The sequence below is a fragment of the Trichosurus vulpecula genome, chromosome 2 (assembly GCF_011100635.1).
Source record: "Trichosurus vulpecula isolate mTriVul1 chromosome 2, mTriVul1.pri, whole genome shotgun sequence".
In the NCBI taxonomy this organism is placed as follows: Eukaryota; Metazoa; Chordata; class Mammalia; order Diprotodontia; family Phalangeridae; genus Trichosurus; species Trichosurus vulpecula.
Window position 1 is genome coordinate 42,010,669 of NC_050574.1, and position 12,987 is coordinate 42,023,655.

The following is a 12,987-nucleotide window of genomic DNA, read 5'->3' on the forward strand; positions in this document are numbered from 1 at the left end:
TGTGGTTCACTAGTCCCCCAGGTCCTCTGGCAAGGACCAGGAGCTAGAACTGCAAGATCTTGGAAGGGGAGGGAGAAGGATTCTGGAGAGTGGGGTCATCCTTGTTGTGGTGGAAAGGGGAGGAGGGCTAGACCTCTGGTGCCTAAAAGTGTAGAGCTGCAGATCCAGGCACTTGGGTGGGTTTGTGTGGAAGGCAAGAATTGGTGAATGGGGACTTCTAGGTCCCTGATAGGATGGAGGTTGGGGATCTCAATGCCTGTCCTTCAGGGAGAGGTAGGAAGGAGGGAGGGAGGGATGTCAGAGTTTCTGAGAGGGGGAGAGTTTGGGTGGCCAAGGGTTAAAGGAGCCTGACAAGAGCAGCTCTGAAAAGAATGTGCCTAAAGGCACTTGGGTGAACTTAGCTGGTGCCTTGGAAGGACTCCTGAACCTGCAGCCAGGGGAGCTATCTGAATGCTGGTTGTCTCTCACTCATGGTGTGATTCTGAGTAAATCACTTCCCTTCTATGGGCCTCAGTTTCCACACCTATAAAATGGGACCCTTCCAGTGTCAGATTTGGGGGTGCTCCTGGATGTGAGGAGCTGAGGTCACCAGGAAGAAGAAGGACAGCATCTAATGTTGCCTCCTCTTTCCCCAGGGAGCAAGGCCTTGGTCTGTAAGAAGGGCTATCTGATCCACGATGACGACAGATCAGCTTTCCCCGTCTCATGGACTATCCATCTGAATGAGACCTGTCAGCCAGGGGAAGGATGTCAGGAGACCCTTATCCTTCTGGAGTCAGGTAAGGAATTCTGGGATAAAAAAGGGGCTCTGTGACCTTCTGTCACTTCCCCAGTCCACCTCCCACCTCCTCAGGGGCTCTATTGTCCTAGGCCAGCAGCTGGTGGACCTCTGCCTCCAAAGACCAGGTACCCAGGACCAGCCTGTCCCTGCCTCCTTCTATCAGAAATTCCTTCCCCCCGCAGGGAACAGAGTGGGTGCAGTTATCAGTCATGGGTGCACTGGAGGCCAAGCCCATGAAGCCAAGGACATCCAGCACAGAGCAGGCCCAGGGGTGACCATTGCATCCCTCACCAAAGTTTGCCACTCAGACCTCTGCAATGATCTTGAAACCAGTGTCCCCTTGTGGACTCCGGAACCCACAGGTACCCTGGGCAGAAGGAGGGAGCAAAAAGGGCTGAGAAGCAGAGGGGGGAAGGAAGGGAAGGGAGGAGCGGAAACATACTGAGGTGAGGACAGGAGAGAGGAGACTGAGAGACAACAGGGAGAAAGATGAAGTCCTACAGGAAAAACAGGAACAAGATGTGGGTAGAGCAGACAGATAGAAGGAGGTGGAGGAGGAGGAGAGTGGAGATGGTGAAAGACAAGGAGGGGATGAAGAAAAATGAAGGGAACAGAGGAAGGAAGAAGGGGTCTGGTCCTTGCTCAGGGATCTGGGCTTCCCCGGTACCCACCCATTTTCCTTCCTCAGATGCCCCAGCACAAGGGGGCTTGCGGTGCCCAGTCTGTGTGTCTCCTTATTCCTGCCCTTCTGATGCTCCCCTGGTCACCTGTCCCTCAGGCACAACTCACTGCTACAGTGGAACCATCCAGCTCTCTGGGGGTGAGAACCACAGGCCTGAGTGCCTCATGGTGGTGGGGGCTGAGTCTGGGCTGCAGTCCAGAAAGCTGCATCTCTTGACTCAGGCCAGGTTCTAGAGCAGGACTTGTCTCCCTTAGGGGCACCTGCATCCCAAGCCTGTGGGTGAGTCCCTCTCACCCCCTTCTGTCTCTCTCTACAGGGGGTCTCTCCCATCCTCTAAGGGTTCAGGGCTGTGTTCCCCACAATGGTTGCCAGCTGCTCAACGGGACAACAGCGATTGGGACCATTTCTCTGACAGAAAGCTGTGAGAGTGAAGGGAGCCAGGGTGAGTCAAGGGACCCCTCAGAACCTCATTAGCCCAGGGTCATTCTTTTATGAATCCTGAACTTCCTTGACCCTGGACGTTCACTTAATGCCCCTGCTGCTCCCAAAATCTGACCCACCCAACATATCCCCAACATGTCCTCTTCTCATCAATCAACAAGCATTAATTCAGTATCTCCTATGTGCCAGCCACTGTGGTAGGCACTAGGGTTACAAGGACAAAAAAGAAACTGTGCCTGCCCTCAGGAAGCCTACCTTCTATCAGAAAATTCAAGCATGTACACCTACACACAGAGCTGATATGGATATAGATATGGAGACAAAATATATTCAGTATATTGGGAGGGGGAACCAGTAGCCAGTCCCTTTCCCAAGAATTCCTCCTCCCACCCCTCTCCTTGCCCTGGAGAACTACTCACCTTTGACTCTCCAAGGGAATGTGGGTTCCCAAAGGATCACAGCAGTGGGGTTGAGGGGAGATCTGGAGAGAACATGAATCCCCAGTTAGGCCACTTCCTGCCACCTGGTGCCAGAGTCTATCTTTACATGCAGAGTATAAGAGGGTCCTATTGATGGGGCAGAGGGAATAAGGAGGGTTGACTAGTGGCCTTGAAACTTGGGACCTGGGGGGCTGAGACACCTGGGTCCCCTGATTCCAGATGTTTTCTTTCCCTAGACACCAGGACCCTGGTCTGCTTCAAGGGACACCTAGTTGCAATAAAGGACAAATCAGATTTCCCCCTCTCATTTACGGCCTCCTACAGAGAGACCTGTGAGCCAGGGGAAGCCTGTCAGGACACTCTGATTCTCCTGGAATCTGGTAAGGTGCAGATAGAGCTCTGAAACTCCAATACATCCTCAGCCCTTTCCTTTCACCAACCCAGGCATCCCAGGCTCCCAGCTCTCACCCCAGGTAGCAAAGCACCCACCATCCCCACATATCTCATCATTTGGCCCCAAGAGGCACATTTATAGGCCCAGTCCAGCCTCCACTGAAAGACTAAGGTACATCCCCCATCCCTGCAGGAGACAGAGTGGCTATAGCCTTCAGTAAAGGCTGCCAGAGAGGCCGCACACGGGAGCCACTCAACACTTGGCACAGAAGGCCCCCAGGGGTGACCATCTCCTCCTACACCCACGTCTGCCACTCAGACCTCTGCAACAACCTCAGCTCCACCTTTCCTTTGTGGCGCTCCCGACCACCCACAGGTACCCTGAGCTGGGGACAAGGAGGGAGGGAGGGAAGAAGGAAGTGGGCCTGAGAGATAAAGAAAGAGGAGACAAGATGGCAGGACGAGCTAATGGTCCTTGTTCTAAGACCCCTGCCATCTCTGACATTCCCTGTTCTAAGGCCCCTCCCAGCCCTGACATCCCCTGTTCTACAGCACTCTAAGTGCTTCCCATTCATTCTACAGCATTACTCAATCCTCACAACCACAAACCAATGAACAAAGATTTTTATTTCTGTCTTAGAGCTGTTGTTGCTCAGGGAGGAGAAGGAGTCACACAGACCAGTCCAGCACAGAGCCAAGATAAGAAAGTCGATTCTGAGGTCTTTCCATAACAACCACCATGAAGACAAGGGAACCCAGAGGCGTGCAGAGAGGCAGAGAGACAGAGAAAGACAGAGCAGGGGGAAAACAGTGGGGGCCCCAGGTTCCCCAACAAGCCTCTGACCCTCTTCCTCCCCAAACAGCTGCCCCTTCCTCCAGTGGTCTCCAGTGTCCAACATGTGTGGCCTTGGGATCCTCCTGTTCAAGCACTGCTCTTTCCCTGTGCCCAGAGGGCACCTCCCAGTGTTACCAGGGACTGTTACAGCTCAGTGGAGGTAAGGGCTGTGCCTGGCTCCTTCTGGATCTGGGACTGGGGGATTAGAATACCTGGGACCCTGAAAGGACAGGGGCCAGGGGATCAGGAGGGCTGGAAGACTGGGCTGTAAGCTGTCAAATCAGGAACCTGGGTCCATGGGGAGGGCGTGGGAACTGGGAGGTCTGAACTCCTGGGTTCCTGGGCTGGTAACTGAGGGATCTGGACTCCTGGGTCCATGTGGGGGGTGATAACTGGGGGATCTGGATTCCTGGGTCGATGTGTGGGGTGATAACTGGGGAATCTGGACTCCTGGGTCCATGGGGAGCAGGTGGGAACTGGGAGATTTGGACTCCTGGGTCACCAGTTCTAGAGTGACAGCTCTTTCTGTGTCTGTTTGGGACCAGGAGGGATTACAAGGAACTTCAGTATACAGGGCTGTGCCCCCGAAGCCGTCACAGGCTGCCGTCTACTTGGAAACACCCAGGCTTTTGGGCCCATTGCTGTGACTGAGGAATGTGAGGACCAGAGCAAACCTAACAGGGTTTCTGCCATCACAGTGCAAGCCTGGGGAATGGGAGCTGGATTGCTCCTGGCCCTGTGGGCGTGCCTTCCCGCAGTCTGATGGCCTCTGGCTCTTCTGTGACCCATTAAGATCTGGAGAGCCCCCTGATCCGTTTTGCTATGAGAATGACCTTAAACACAAATGGCTCCTCACTCCCAATCCCCCCACCCAATACCCCTGTGCCTTGATTCTGGAAGAGGCTTGGCAGGAAGCATGTGGATATTAAGCATATAAGCATATTCATTGAGATTCAAAAATACAATCTGCTCTACAATACAATCTGGGGCCTCAGTCTGTGTATGGCACAATGGGGGAGGAGAAAGCAAAGACCATTCCCCTCCTCCTCTTCTTCCCCCACTCCCTGACACTGCTTTTGTGCCAGCCCAGCTCCTGACAGACCAGTGACCTCTGCATGGGCTCTCCTCATAGAATGGCACCAGCTTAATGGACAGAGAGCTGGGAGATCTGGGGACAAGCTGACCTCTCACCCATCCTGGATGTGAGACCCTGGACAACTGAATTCGTCTTGGCCCCTAATGCTGACCTGCATTGGTTTATAGGATTGGAGCCATTTAATCTGAACCACAGAGGTTTCAGATAAGGAAACTGAGACCTGGGAAAGTTAGGTGATGCCCCAAGGTCTCACTGGAACTCTGCATTAGAAGTGGGATTTAAGCACAGCTCCTTTGCCCTGAGAGCCAGGAATTCTTCCCCTGCAGAGCAGATTTCCTCATGGAGACTTCCCCATCCAGATTACATCACAGTAAGAAAAAAAAAAGATTGCTCAATGAGCCAACTGCCCCCTTGCTCTAGAGAATACCCAACTACCTGAGGGGGCTGTAGCAATAATGTGGGTAGCAGCTGCTGAAGGGGTGTAAGACCCAACAAGACCAGCAACAAGAACTGCCAGCACAGGTTCTTTGATCTGCTTTTCTAAGGAAAGCAACTTTAAGGGGTTTACAATCTCACTTTAATCAAACATACATGTATCATTCAGTTAGTCCAGGGGGGGAAAGCCAGCACCCTGAACTTCAGAGCAAATGTAAACAGAAATTACAAACAGAGAAAATATAAACAGAGCAAATGACACCATTAAACAGACAGACTTTATCTGATCAAGACATCACATACATAGTTACCAAAAAGAGAAGCACCAAGACCTTGGTTTTCTTCAAACCTGGGGAGGGGAGGGGTACAACTCTTTAACAATGGCTACCCAGAGTCTCCACACCAACACTCTTCCAGTGAGTGAGAGCCCCAAACAAAACACTAACCTCTGAGTTTATATACCCTTCTTAGGGCCCAAAGGCTTCATAACTGATCAGCAGAAAGATGTGGGCCTGGGGCTTTGCACCTAGTAAGACTTAATCAAAGGCACTTGATTACTTTAGCATTCTGAAAGAGAAAACAGTAAAAAAAAAAAAGGTCCCACTTTAATTACCATTACAGAGGCTCATCCAGGACCTCTCCCCTCAATGGTCTCATCCTCACAGTAACTCCCCCCAAACTTCCTCAGTGGTCTTCTCCTCGCCATGCCCCCCCTCACCTTTCCTGAGTGGTCTCCTTCTCACAGTGCCCTCCTTGTATGTAAGGAGGATTTTGTTATCCTTTTAGAGTTTGGTTTCTCAGTATCCACGGCCATGAGAATGTCTAGTTTCCAGGTGTTAAATAATAACTTCCAGAATAGTCTCAAGGATCCTAGATAGTAATTCCTAGAATCATAGTGACAGACAGTCCTACTGAGATTTGTGCGGTGAGATATGGGAGTGACATAACTGATGTTTACTATGCTTGCTCAGAATGATGATGTTGTCAAAGTTAACCTGTGAGCTTAATATTGGCAAGGTGCCTTCTTCATCTGTTGCCCTATAATGCAAGTGGGCACTGGTCAGTGAGTGGGGAATCCACAGGGAACCAATCGGGGAATCCATGGGTAATGCATAGAGGAATGCATATGCCTGCCTCAACTGGCCTCCATTGAGGCTTGAGGGGATTTAGGAGAGCCCAGGCTGTGCCTGTCCCAATTGAGCCCATCGAGATGTAGACATAGTTGCCCCCCATTCTCCCCCTCACCCCGCGAGAATGACGATTAGGGAATACTGTAGAAGTTAGTACTCAGCAACACTTCTGAGAAGACTAGACTAGAATAAAGCTGATTATTAACCCCTTCGAAGCTGTCTGCCTCTCTGGTGAGATCAAGAGTGAACCTGTTAGAGGCTGGAGTTCAGAACCTCCAATGGCTCCTGTGTGTTATCTGTGAAACACTCCCCGACCTCTCATCAGTGGTCTCATCCTTACCGTGCCACCATCTCCTACTCATCTCTCCTCAGTGGTCTCATCCTCACAGTGTTGTCCCCACCCCACCCCCCACTAGGAGCCTCAAGCCCATGATTTTCCATAGCAGGAAATAGAAACGATACCTGCAGATAACTTCAATACACAACATTAAACTATTCAACAAAAATTCATGAAACACCTGCTACGGGCACAACACTATGCCAGGTGCTGGGGCTACAAAGGAAAACAATTCCATCACTGCTCTCAGGGAGCTTCCACTCTACTAGGGGGAAGGCAACAGGTCCCACCCTCTGTAAGTGCTTCATGGAGCAGTTGGCCCCAGCTGACTCTTGGATAAAGATTGAGATTCTGAGAAGCACAGAAGGAGAAAGAGCATTCTAAGCAGGGACAATTTAGATGAAAGTGCAAAGACATGGATTATCAAGTTCAGGGTCAGGTTTGTATGATTTCACTGGCATGGGAAGTCTCAGGTGAAGAAGCTCCCTGCTCCACTGCAGGCTGGCACCTTTTCTGCCAGCTTGTCATCTGAGCAAGCACTTCCTAGAGTGCTGAGCAGGAAAATGTCCTGTTCCAGATCACACAGCCAGAGTGTATCCCAAGGGGGTCCTCAATCCAGGTCTTTGGGATTTAAAGGCCAGCTTTCTGTCCACTATGGCCCATCAGACCAATATGAGCTTGAAATGCACTACCATAGGTGGGGCACAAACAGTTGGTGTGAACATATGGAGTGGGGATATCTCTAAATTTTGCTTCTCATGTTTCTTTTGAGCTACTACAATTCTGCCTTGCTCAGAGAGCCCTGCCCCTTCTTTGATGCAGGCACACCACACTGGGAGGTCCAAGTCTCACAATCAATACTAAAGTTCTTCAGAGACCTTGAGAGTGTCCTTGTATTGCTTAATATACATGCTCTCCTCTTGAAGGTTTTTCTTTCCCTCAGTCTGCTGGCTTTCACTTTGACCTGCCTCCTTCTTGATAACATGGAATCTCTGACCACACTTCCCAGGACTGTTTGCAATTTTACTCACTAATTGTGTCAAGGAAGCAGGCATATTCCTCATTCCTCAATTGCATTTTCAGGCTCTCCCTCTACCATCACCACTCAGTAACCTCTCCTCCAACAAATCACCTCCTCAAGATGATGGTAACTATTATTTGCCAACCCCAGAGACATTCTCCTTCCTTCCTCACTGAATTCAGGGACTGACTCACAGTCTTTGCCTCCAGCCTAACTCCTTCCCTTAGCCTAAGAGCTTTTACATATTAAATCAAATTCCCTCACTTCCCAGTTGCTCAATTTACTCAGTTCCAATGACTTTCTTTTCTCTTCCACCTCAGTCACATACAGTCATGTCCTTGATCTTGCCATCACCCACAAGGGATCCACTTCCGTGTTCATGAATTCCAACATTCCTTTATCTGATTTCATCATTTCATCTTTCCCACTACTTTACAGTTCCTCACCCTGTTCTTCATCCTTGATGTGACTTCCAATCCCTCCATCCCTCCTTTCTCTCCCAAGACATTCCTCTGAGCACTGACTACACTCTCCATCCCTTGGTGAACTAGTTCAACTCTATACCATCACCTAATCTTGAATCTCTTGTCCTCTTCTCCTACTGATGATCATGCCAGGTCCTGCTGGATTCAGACAGTCTTTGTTCTAAGTCCCCTCCCAGCTCTTACATGCTGTGTTCTAAGGTCTTTTCCCAGCTCTGAAACCCTATGTAATAAGGTTACCTTAGACTCAGACATTCTATGTTTCAAGGCCCCTTCTAGCTTTGATATATAGTTCTGGCATCCCATATTGTAAGGCCCCTCCCAGCTCTGACATCCCATGCTCTAAGGTCTTTTCCCAGCTTTGACACCCTATGTAATAAGATTGTTGAGCTTAGACATTCTTTGTCTAAGACATTGTTTCAAGATCCCTTCTAACTTTGATATATAGCTGTGACATCCCATATTCTAAGACCCCTTCAAGCTCTGACATCCCATGCTCCAAGGTTCTTCCTAGCTCTGGCATTCTGTATTCTAAGATCTCTTCTGCCTCTCTCATTCTGTGTTCTAGGTCTAAGATCCTTTGTAGTTTAACATTGCCTCACCAGGTCATAGCACAACGGTTCTTGCAGGAACTCTCCCAGTTTGGGGTTCACAGCTCCTCAGTGATGCTGGTTTGGATGAGGAAGTTCTCATCACCCTTGGCCATGTTTCTTTCCTACATTTGAGAGCCAGTTAATGTTACCCCCACCCCACCCCAAAAGAATTTTCCTAAAGCACAGGTCAGATCATGTCACAGCCTACTCAGTAAACTCCATTATCTCCCTATGGCCTCCAATGGCAAAGACAACATCCTCTGTTTGGCTTTTCAAGTCCTTCACAACCTGGCCCCCTCCTCCCTTTCCAGTCTTCTGTAATGTTAATGGAATATGAAGATCTTCCCCGTCCATTAATAGGCCCATGTGACATGTGCCCCCTTTCTTCCTGGAATAGGGGCCATGTTCCCAAGTCTAAAGGCACACAGGTGTTTCAATCACAGATATCTTCCTGCTTTGAGCTCTGGCCCAGCTCACAACTGTGATACATCCTGAGTCACACAGAGCCCATTGGGGGAGGAACTTGCCTAAGGAGGAGCTTGCTTAGGGGGAGGTTTGCTTATGGGGAGGCTTACTTATAGGAAGGCTTTCACACCTTTTGGTACTAAGCTAATTAGGCACTGAGTCACGAGGGTTATGATACCTCCTAGGTCTAAGCCTATTAGCCAAATATTTTGTTCAGACAGTTGGAGCCCTGTCTGTTGAATCTCTGTGCTGATTTCTCTGCTTGTATTTTCTACTTATCTATAATTAAAGTAAGATTGTTGGCCCTTTTAAAAGTTCCCTTTCCTTTAGAAAAGCAGATCAAAGAACTGTGCTAGCAGCCCTCCTGTGTGCTGGTGTTATTGATCTTACACCTCCACAGCAGCTGCAAATAGCATTAACGTTACATTTGGTGTAGTCAGCAGGATCTGCATAGGCTAAAAGGAATGTATGGGGTTTAGTGGGACTGGGATAATTGCCTGTTGTTTGCCAGTTGCGGTGGCTATGGTTCTGTGGAGCCCCAGGAGCAGCAGTGACCTGAGGGGAAACAGGCAAGTAGCAATGACCAGTGACAGGAGCAGTTTCCCAGGTGCCCAGAGCAGGGCCCCTGGGAGATAACCTCTCCTTCCCCCTCCTTACACCACTAGCATTCAGGAGGAGATTGGTGGGAGCAGCAGCTGTGGGAGGTGGGAGGTGGAGATGGCCAGAGCCAGAGCCAGGGCTCAAGTGGAGTAGCCCCACCATGCACTATGCCAGAGGAGTGGACACCCTGAAAGTGTATTGCATTCAGAGCCCATGCAGGGACACTGGCCCCCAGAACTTGAAACAGGAGCTGGAGCAGTGTTCAGAAGCAGCAGAAGCAGAGGAAGTGGAATGGAGCAGTCCCTTCCCCTGTGAGGTGGAATATGGAACAGGAGCAGGAGTGCAGAGCTGCCTCCATGTGGACCTAGGCAGGAGCCAGGAGCGGTCAGCCCCTGCATGAAGAGGAACCCTGGAGTTCAGAAGTCAGCTTCTGGGCAAGATAAAAAACTTTGCAGCAAGGCCGGAGCACTGAATATGCTTTCCTGTTGTATCCCCCTGGGATGGTTTGGGATCTGGGGTGGGGAAAAGTTATCTATGGTGGGATAGGGGAAGCGCCATGGCCCCCAGGAACCCACCCTGTTGGCTTTGTCACCCAGGACCACTCTCAGGACTTGGAACAGGGGGCTGGAACAGTGTTAAGACTAGGACTTGGCTCGTTAGAGCATGTGTGCACCTGAGAGGGCTAGGAGGGAGCCTGCAATGCTAGCGTGGGGAGAAGGACACACCCCCAAGAAGACTTTATTCTTTGTGCTTGTTTAAGACCAAGTGGCCACCCTGGTAATAAGTTGTTATGTAATTTGCAAATGTAAAGCTCATGATGTGTTTATTTTGTGGGAATTATGTTGTACTTACTTCTTAAGTGATGTTAATGCCTATCCAGATACAAGTTGTCCCTAAAGTCCCGTCAGCCTATGTAATTAACATGTAACATCTTGGAGCCAAATGTACTGTTAATGGAATATGAAGATCTGCCCAGTCCATTGATAGGCCTATGTGACCATTTGTGTTCAATCATAGATGTCTTGCTGCTTTGAGCTCTGGTCCAGATCACAGCTGTCATACATCCTGCATCACACAGAGCCCACTGAGGGAGGAACTTGATTAAAAGGAAGCTTGCTTAGGGGAAGCTTGTTTGTAGGAAGGCTTTGACACCTTTTGGTACTAAGCTAATTAGGCACTGAATTATGAGGGTTGTGATCCCTTCTGGCTCTGAGAAGTGTGTGTGTGTGTGTGTGTGTATATATATATATATTTCAAGGTGAGATTTTGCTTTGGGGGCTTGCTCATGAGGACTGTTTGATTCCTTTGATGGGACTCTAGGTAACTGTTTTTTAACAGCCCCCTGACTACTCAGATGTTGGTGCTCCCTTGATCTGGTGGTGTATGTACGTGGTTGTATTACTTTGTTCAGACAGTTGGAGCCCTGTCTGTTGAATCTCTGTGCTAATTTCTCTACTTGTATTTTCTTCTTGTCTGTAATTAAAGTAAGATTGTTACCCCTTTAAAATTTGCCTTTCCTTTATAAAAGCAGATCAAAGAACCCATGCTAGCAGCCCTCCTGTGTAGTGGTGTTATTGGTCTTACACCTCTACACCAGCTACAAGTGGCATTAACACTACAGCTTTTCACACCTTACTCTCCTCCACATGCTACAGTCCAGTGGCTGGGCTCCTGGCTGTTCCTTAAACAAAATCACCCAGGGCTGGCATTTTCACTGTCTGTCCCCTACATGTGGAAGGCTCTATCTCCTCCCTTCTGCTTCCAGGTTCCTTTGCCATTCTGTAAGACTCACCTGACATGCCACCTTTTGTGAGAAGCTTTTCCTGGTCCCTCAGCTCTTTATCCCTTTCCTCTGAGATCACCTTCCATTTTTTCTTGTGTCTAGATTCCCCCCCCCCACTTTGGAGACAGTAGATAGTGCTGGGCCTAGAGTCGGGAAGACCTGAGTTCAAATCCAGCCTCAAACACTTACTAGGTATGTGAACTCTCAGTCTCTTCAATGAGCAAGTGGGGATAATACCACCTACTTCCCAGGTATGTGAACTCTCAGTCTCTTCAATGAGCAAGTGGGGATAATACCACCTACTTCCCAGGGTGGTTGAAAGGTGGAATGAGAGAATCTTTGTACAAAGTACTTAGTACAATCATTCACTCCCTTCCCATCTTTCTTTGTATACTAAGCACAATGCTTAGCACTAATAGGTTATTGATAAAATTCTCTACCTCTAATTCATTATTCTTTTAACTAAACCTAGAGAAGGAGAGAGGATTGGGAGAGAGGAGGAGAAAACACGGGGAGAGGAGGGATAGGCAGGAAGAAAGTTATGTTAAAGACAGAGGGGGTCAAAGTCAATGTCAAGCTGTGCATGTTCTCCCACAGCCTCCCTGGGCAGTCTTCATAAATGATTGAGACGTTCTCAGCTGAGGCAAGTCTGGAGCAGAGATGTCCTCACCTGATGAGGAAACTAAGGACCAGGGACCCTGATAGATTTCTCTGAGGGGGCAGGGTCTAGGTAATGGGAGGCCCTGAGTCCCTGGGTACCTGGGTCTCTGAGGACTGTGGGGGTTGAGGGATGAAGTTTCCCTAAGGAACCAGAAGCCTGGCTGCTAAGGTGCTCTACCCTGGCATGCCTTTCCTTTGACTCAATAGTTAAGTAATTGTGGGTTTTCTTTCCCCAACCTAAGAAGCATGTTTGCTCAGCAGAGGGATATATGAAGGGAATTAGAAGGTGACAGAAGCAACCTTCAGCTCCCATCCAGACCAAGGCTCCAAGACCATGGGACTCCAGCTGCTATTCTGGCTCCTTGGAGCAGCCCTCAATCTTCCTTGTATGCTGCGGGAGTCACTGGACCCCCAGGTCCTCTGTCAAGGACCAGGACCCAAAACTGCAAGACCTTGGAAGGGGGAGGGAGATGGATACTGGAGAGTGGGGTCATCCTTGTTGTGGGGGAAAGGGAAGGTGGGCTAGATCTCTGGTGCCTAAAAGTGTAGAGCTGCAGATCCAGGCACATGGGTTACTTTGTGTGGGAGGCAAGAATTGGCAAATCAGGAGTCCTTGACTCCAGATAGGATGGAGGCTGGGGATCTCAATGCCTTAGTCCTTCAGGGAGAGGTAGGAGGGAGAAGGAGGAGGGAGGGATTCAGGAGCAGGAGTCTGGATCCCTGGAGAGTGAAGAGGATCCTCAGAGTCCTCTGTAGGACAGCCACTGGAGGATTCTGGCCTCTGGTTGGGGTGACAGGGAGACACAATCTTAC

General features: G+C 49.5%; 1 protein-coding gene across 1 annotated transcript in view; it reads left to right on the top strand.

Annotated features, from left to right (window-relative positions):
- The first annotated feature begins 233 nt into the window (after window positions 1-233).
- LOC118836373 (CD177 antigen-like) overlaps window positions 234-12,987 on the top strand; it is a 32,053-nt gene continuing 19,299 nt past the window's right edge. The window contains exons 1-10 of the mRNA XM_036743685.1: window positions 234-273; window positions 636-779; window positions 871-1,143; window positions 1,470-1,601; window positions 1,780-1,905; window positions 2,581-2,724; window positions 2,931-3,113; window positions 3,601-3,732; window positions 4,118-4,228; window positions 9,797-10,115. Coding sequence (XP_036599580.1) covers window positions 234-273; window positions 636-779; window positions 871-1,143; window positions 1,470-1,601; window positions 1,780-1,905; window positions 2,581-2,724; window positions 2,931-3,113; window positions 3,601-3,732; window positions 4,118-4,228; window positions 9,797-10,115 — 1,604 coding nt within the window. The remainder of the gene's footprint in view (window positions 274-635; window positions 780-870; window positions 1,144-1,469; window positions 1,602-1,779; window positions 1,906-2,580; window positions 2,725-2,930; window positions 3,114-3,600; window positions 3,733-4,117; window positions 4,229-9,796; window positions 10,116-12,987) is intronic.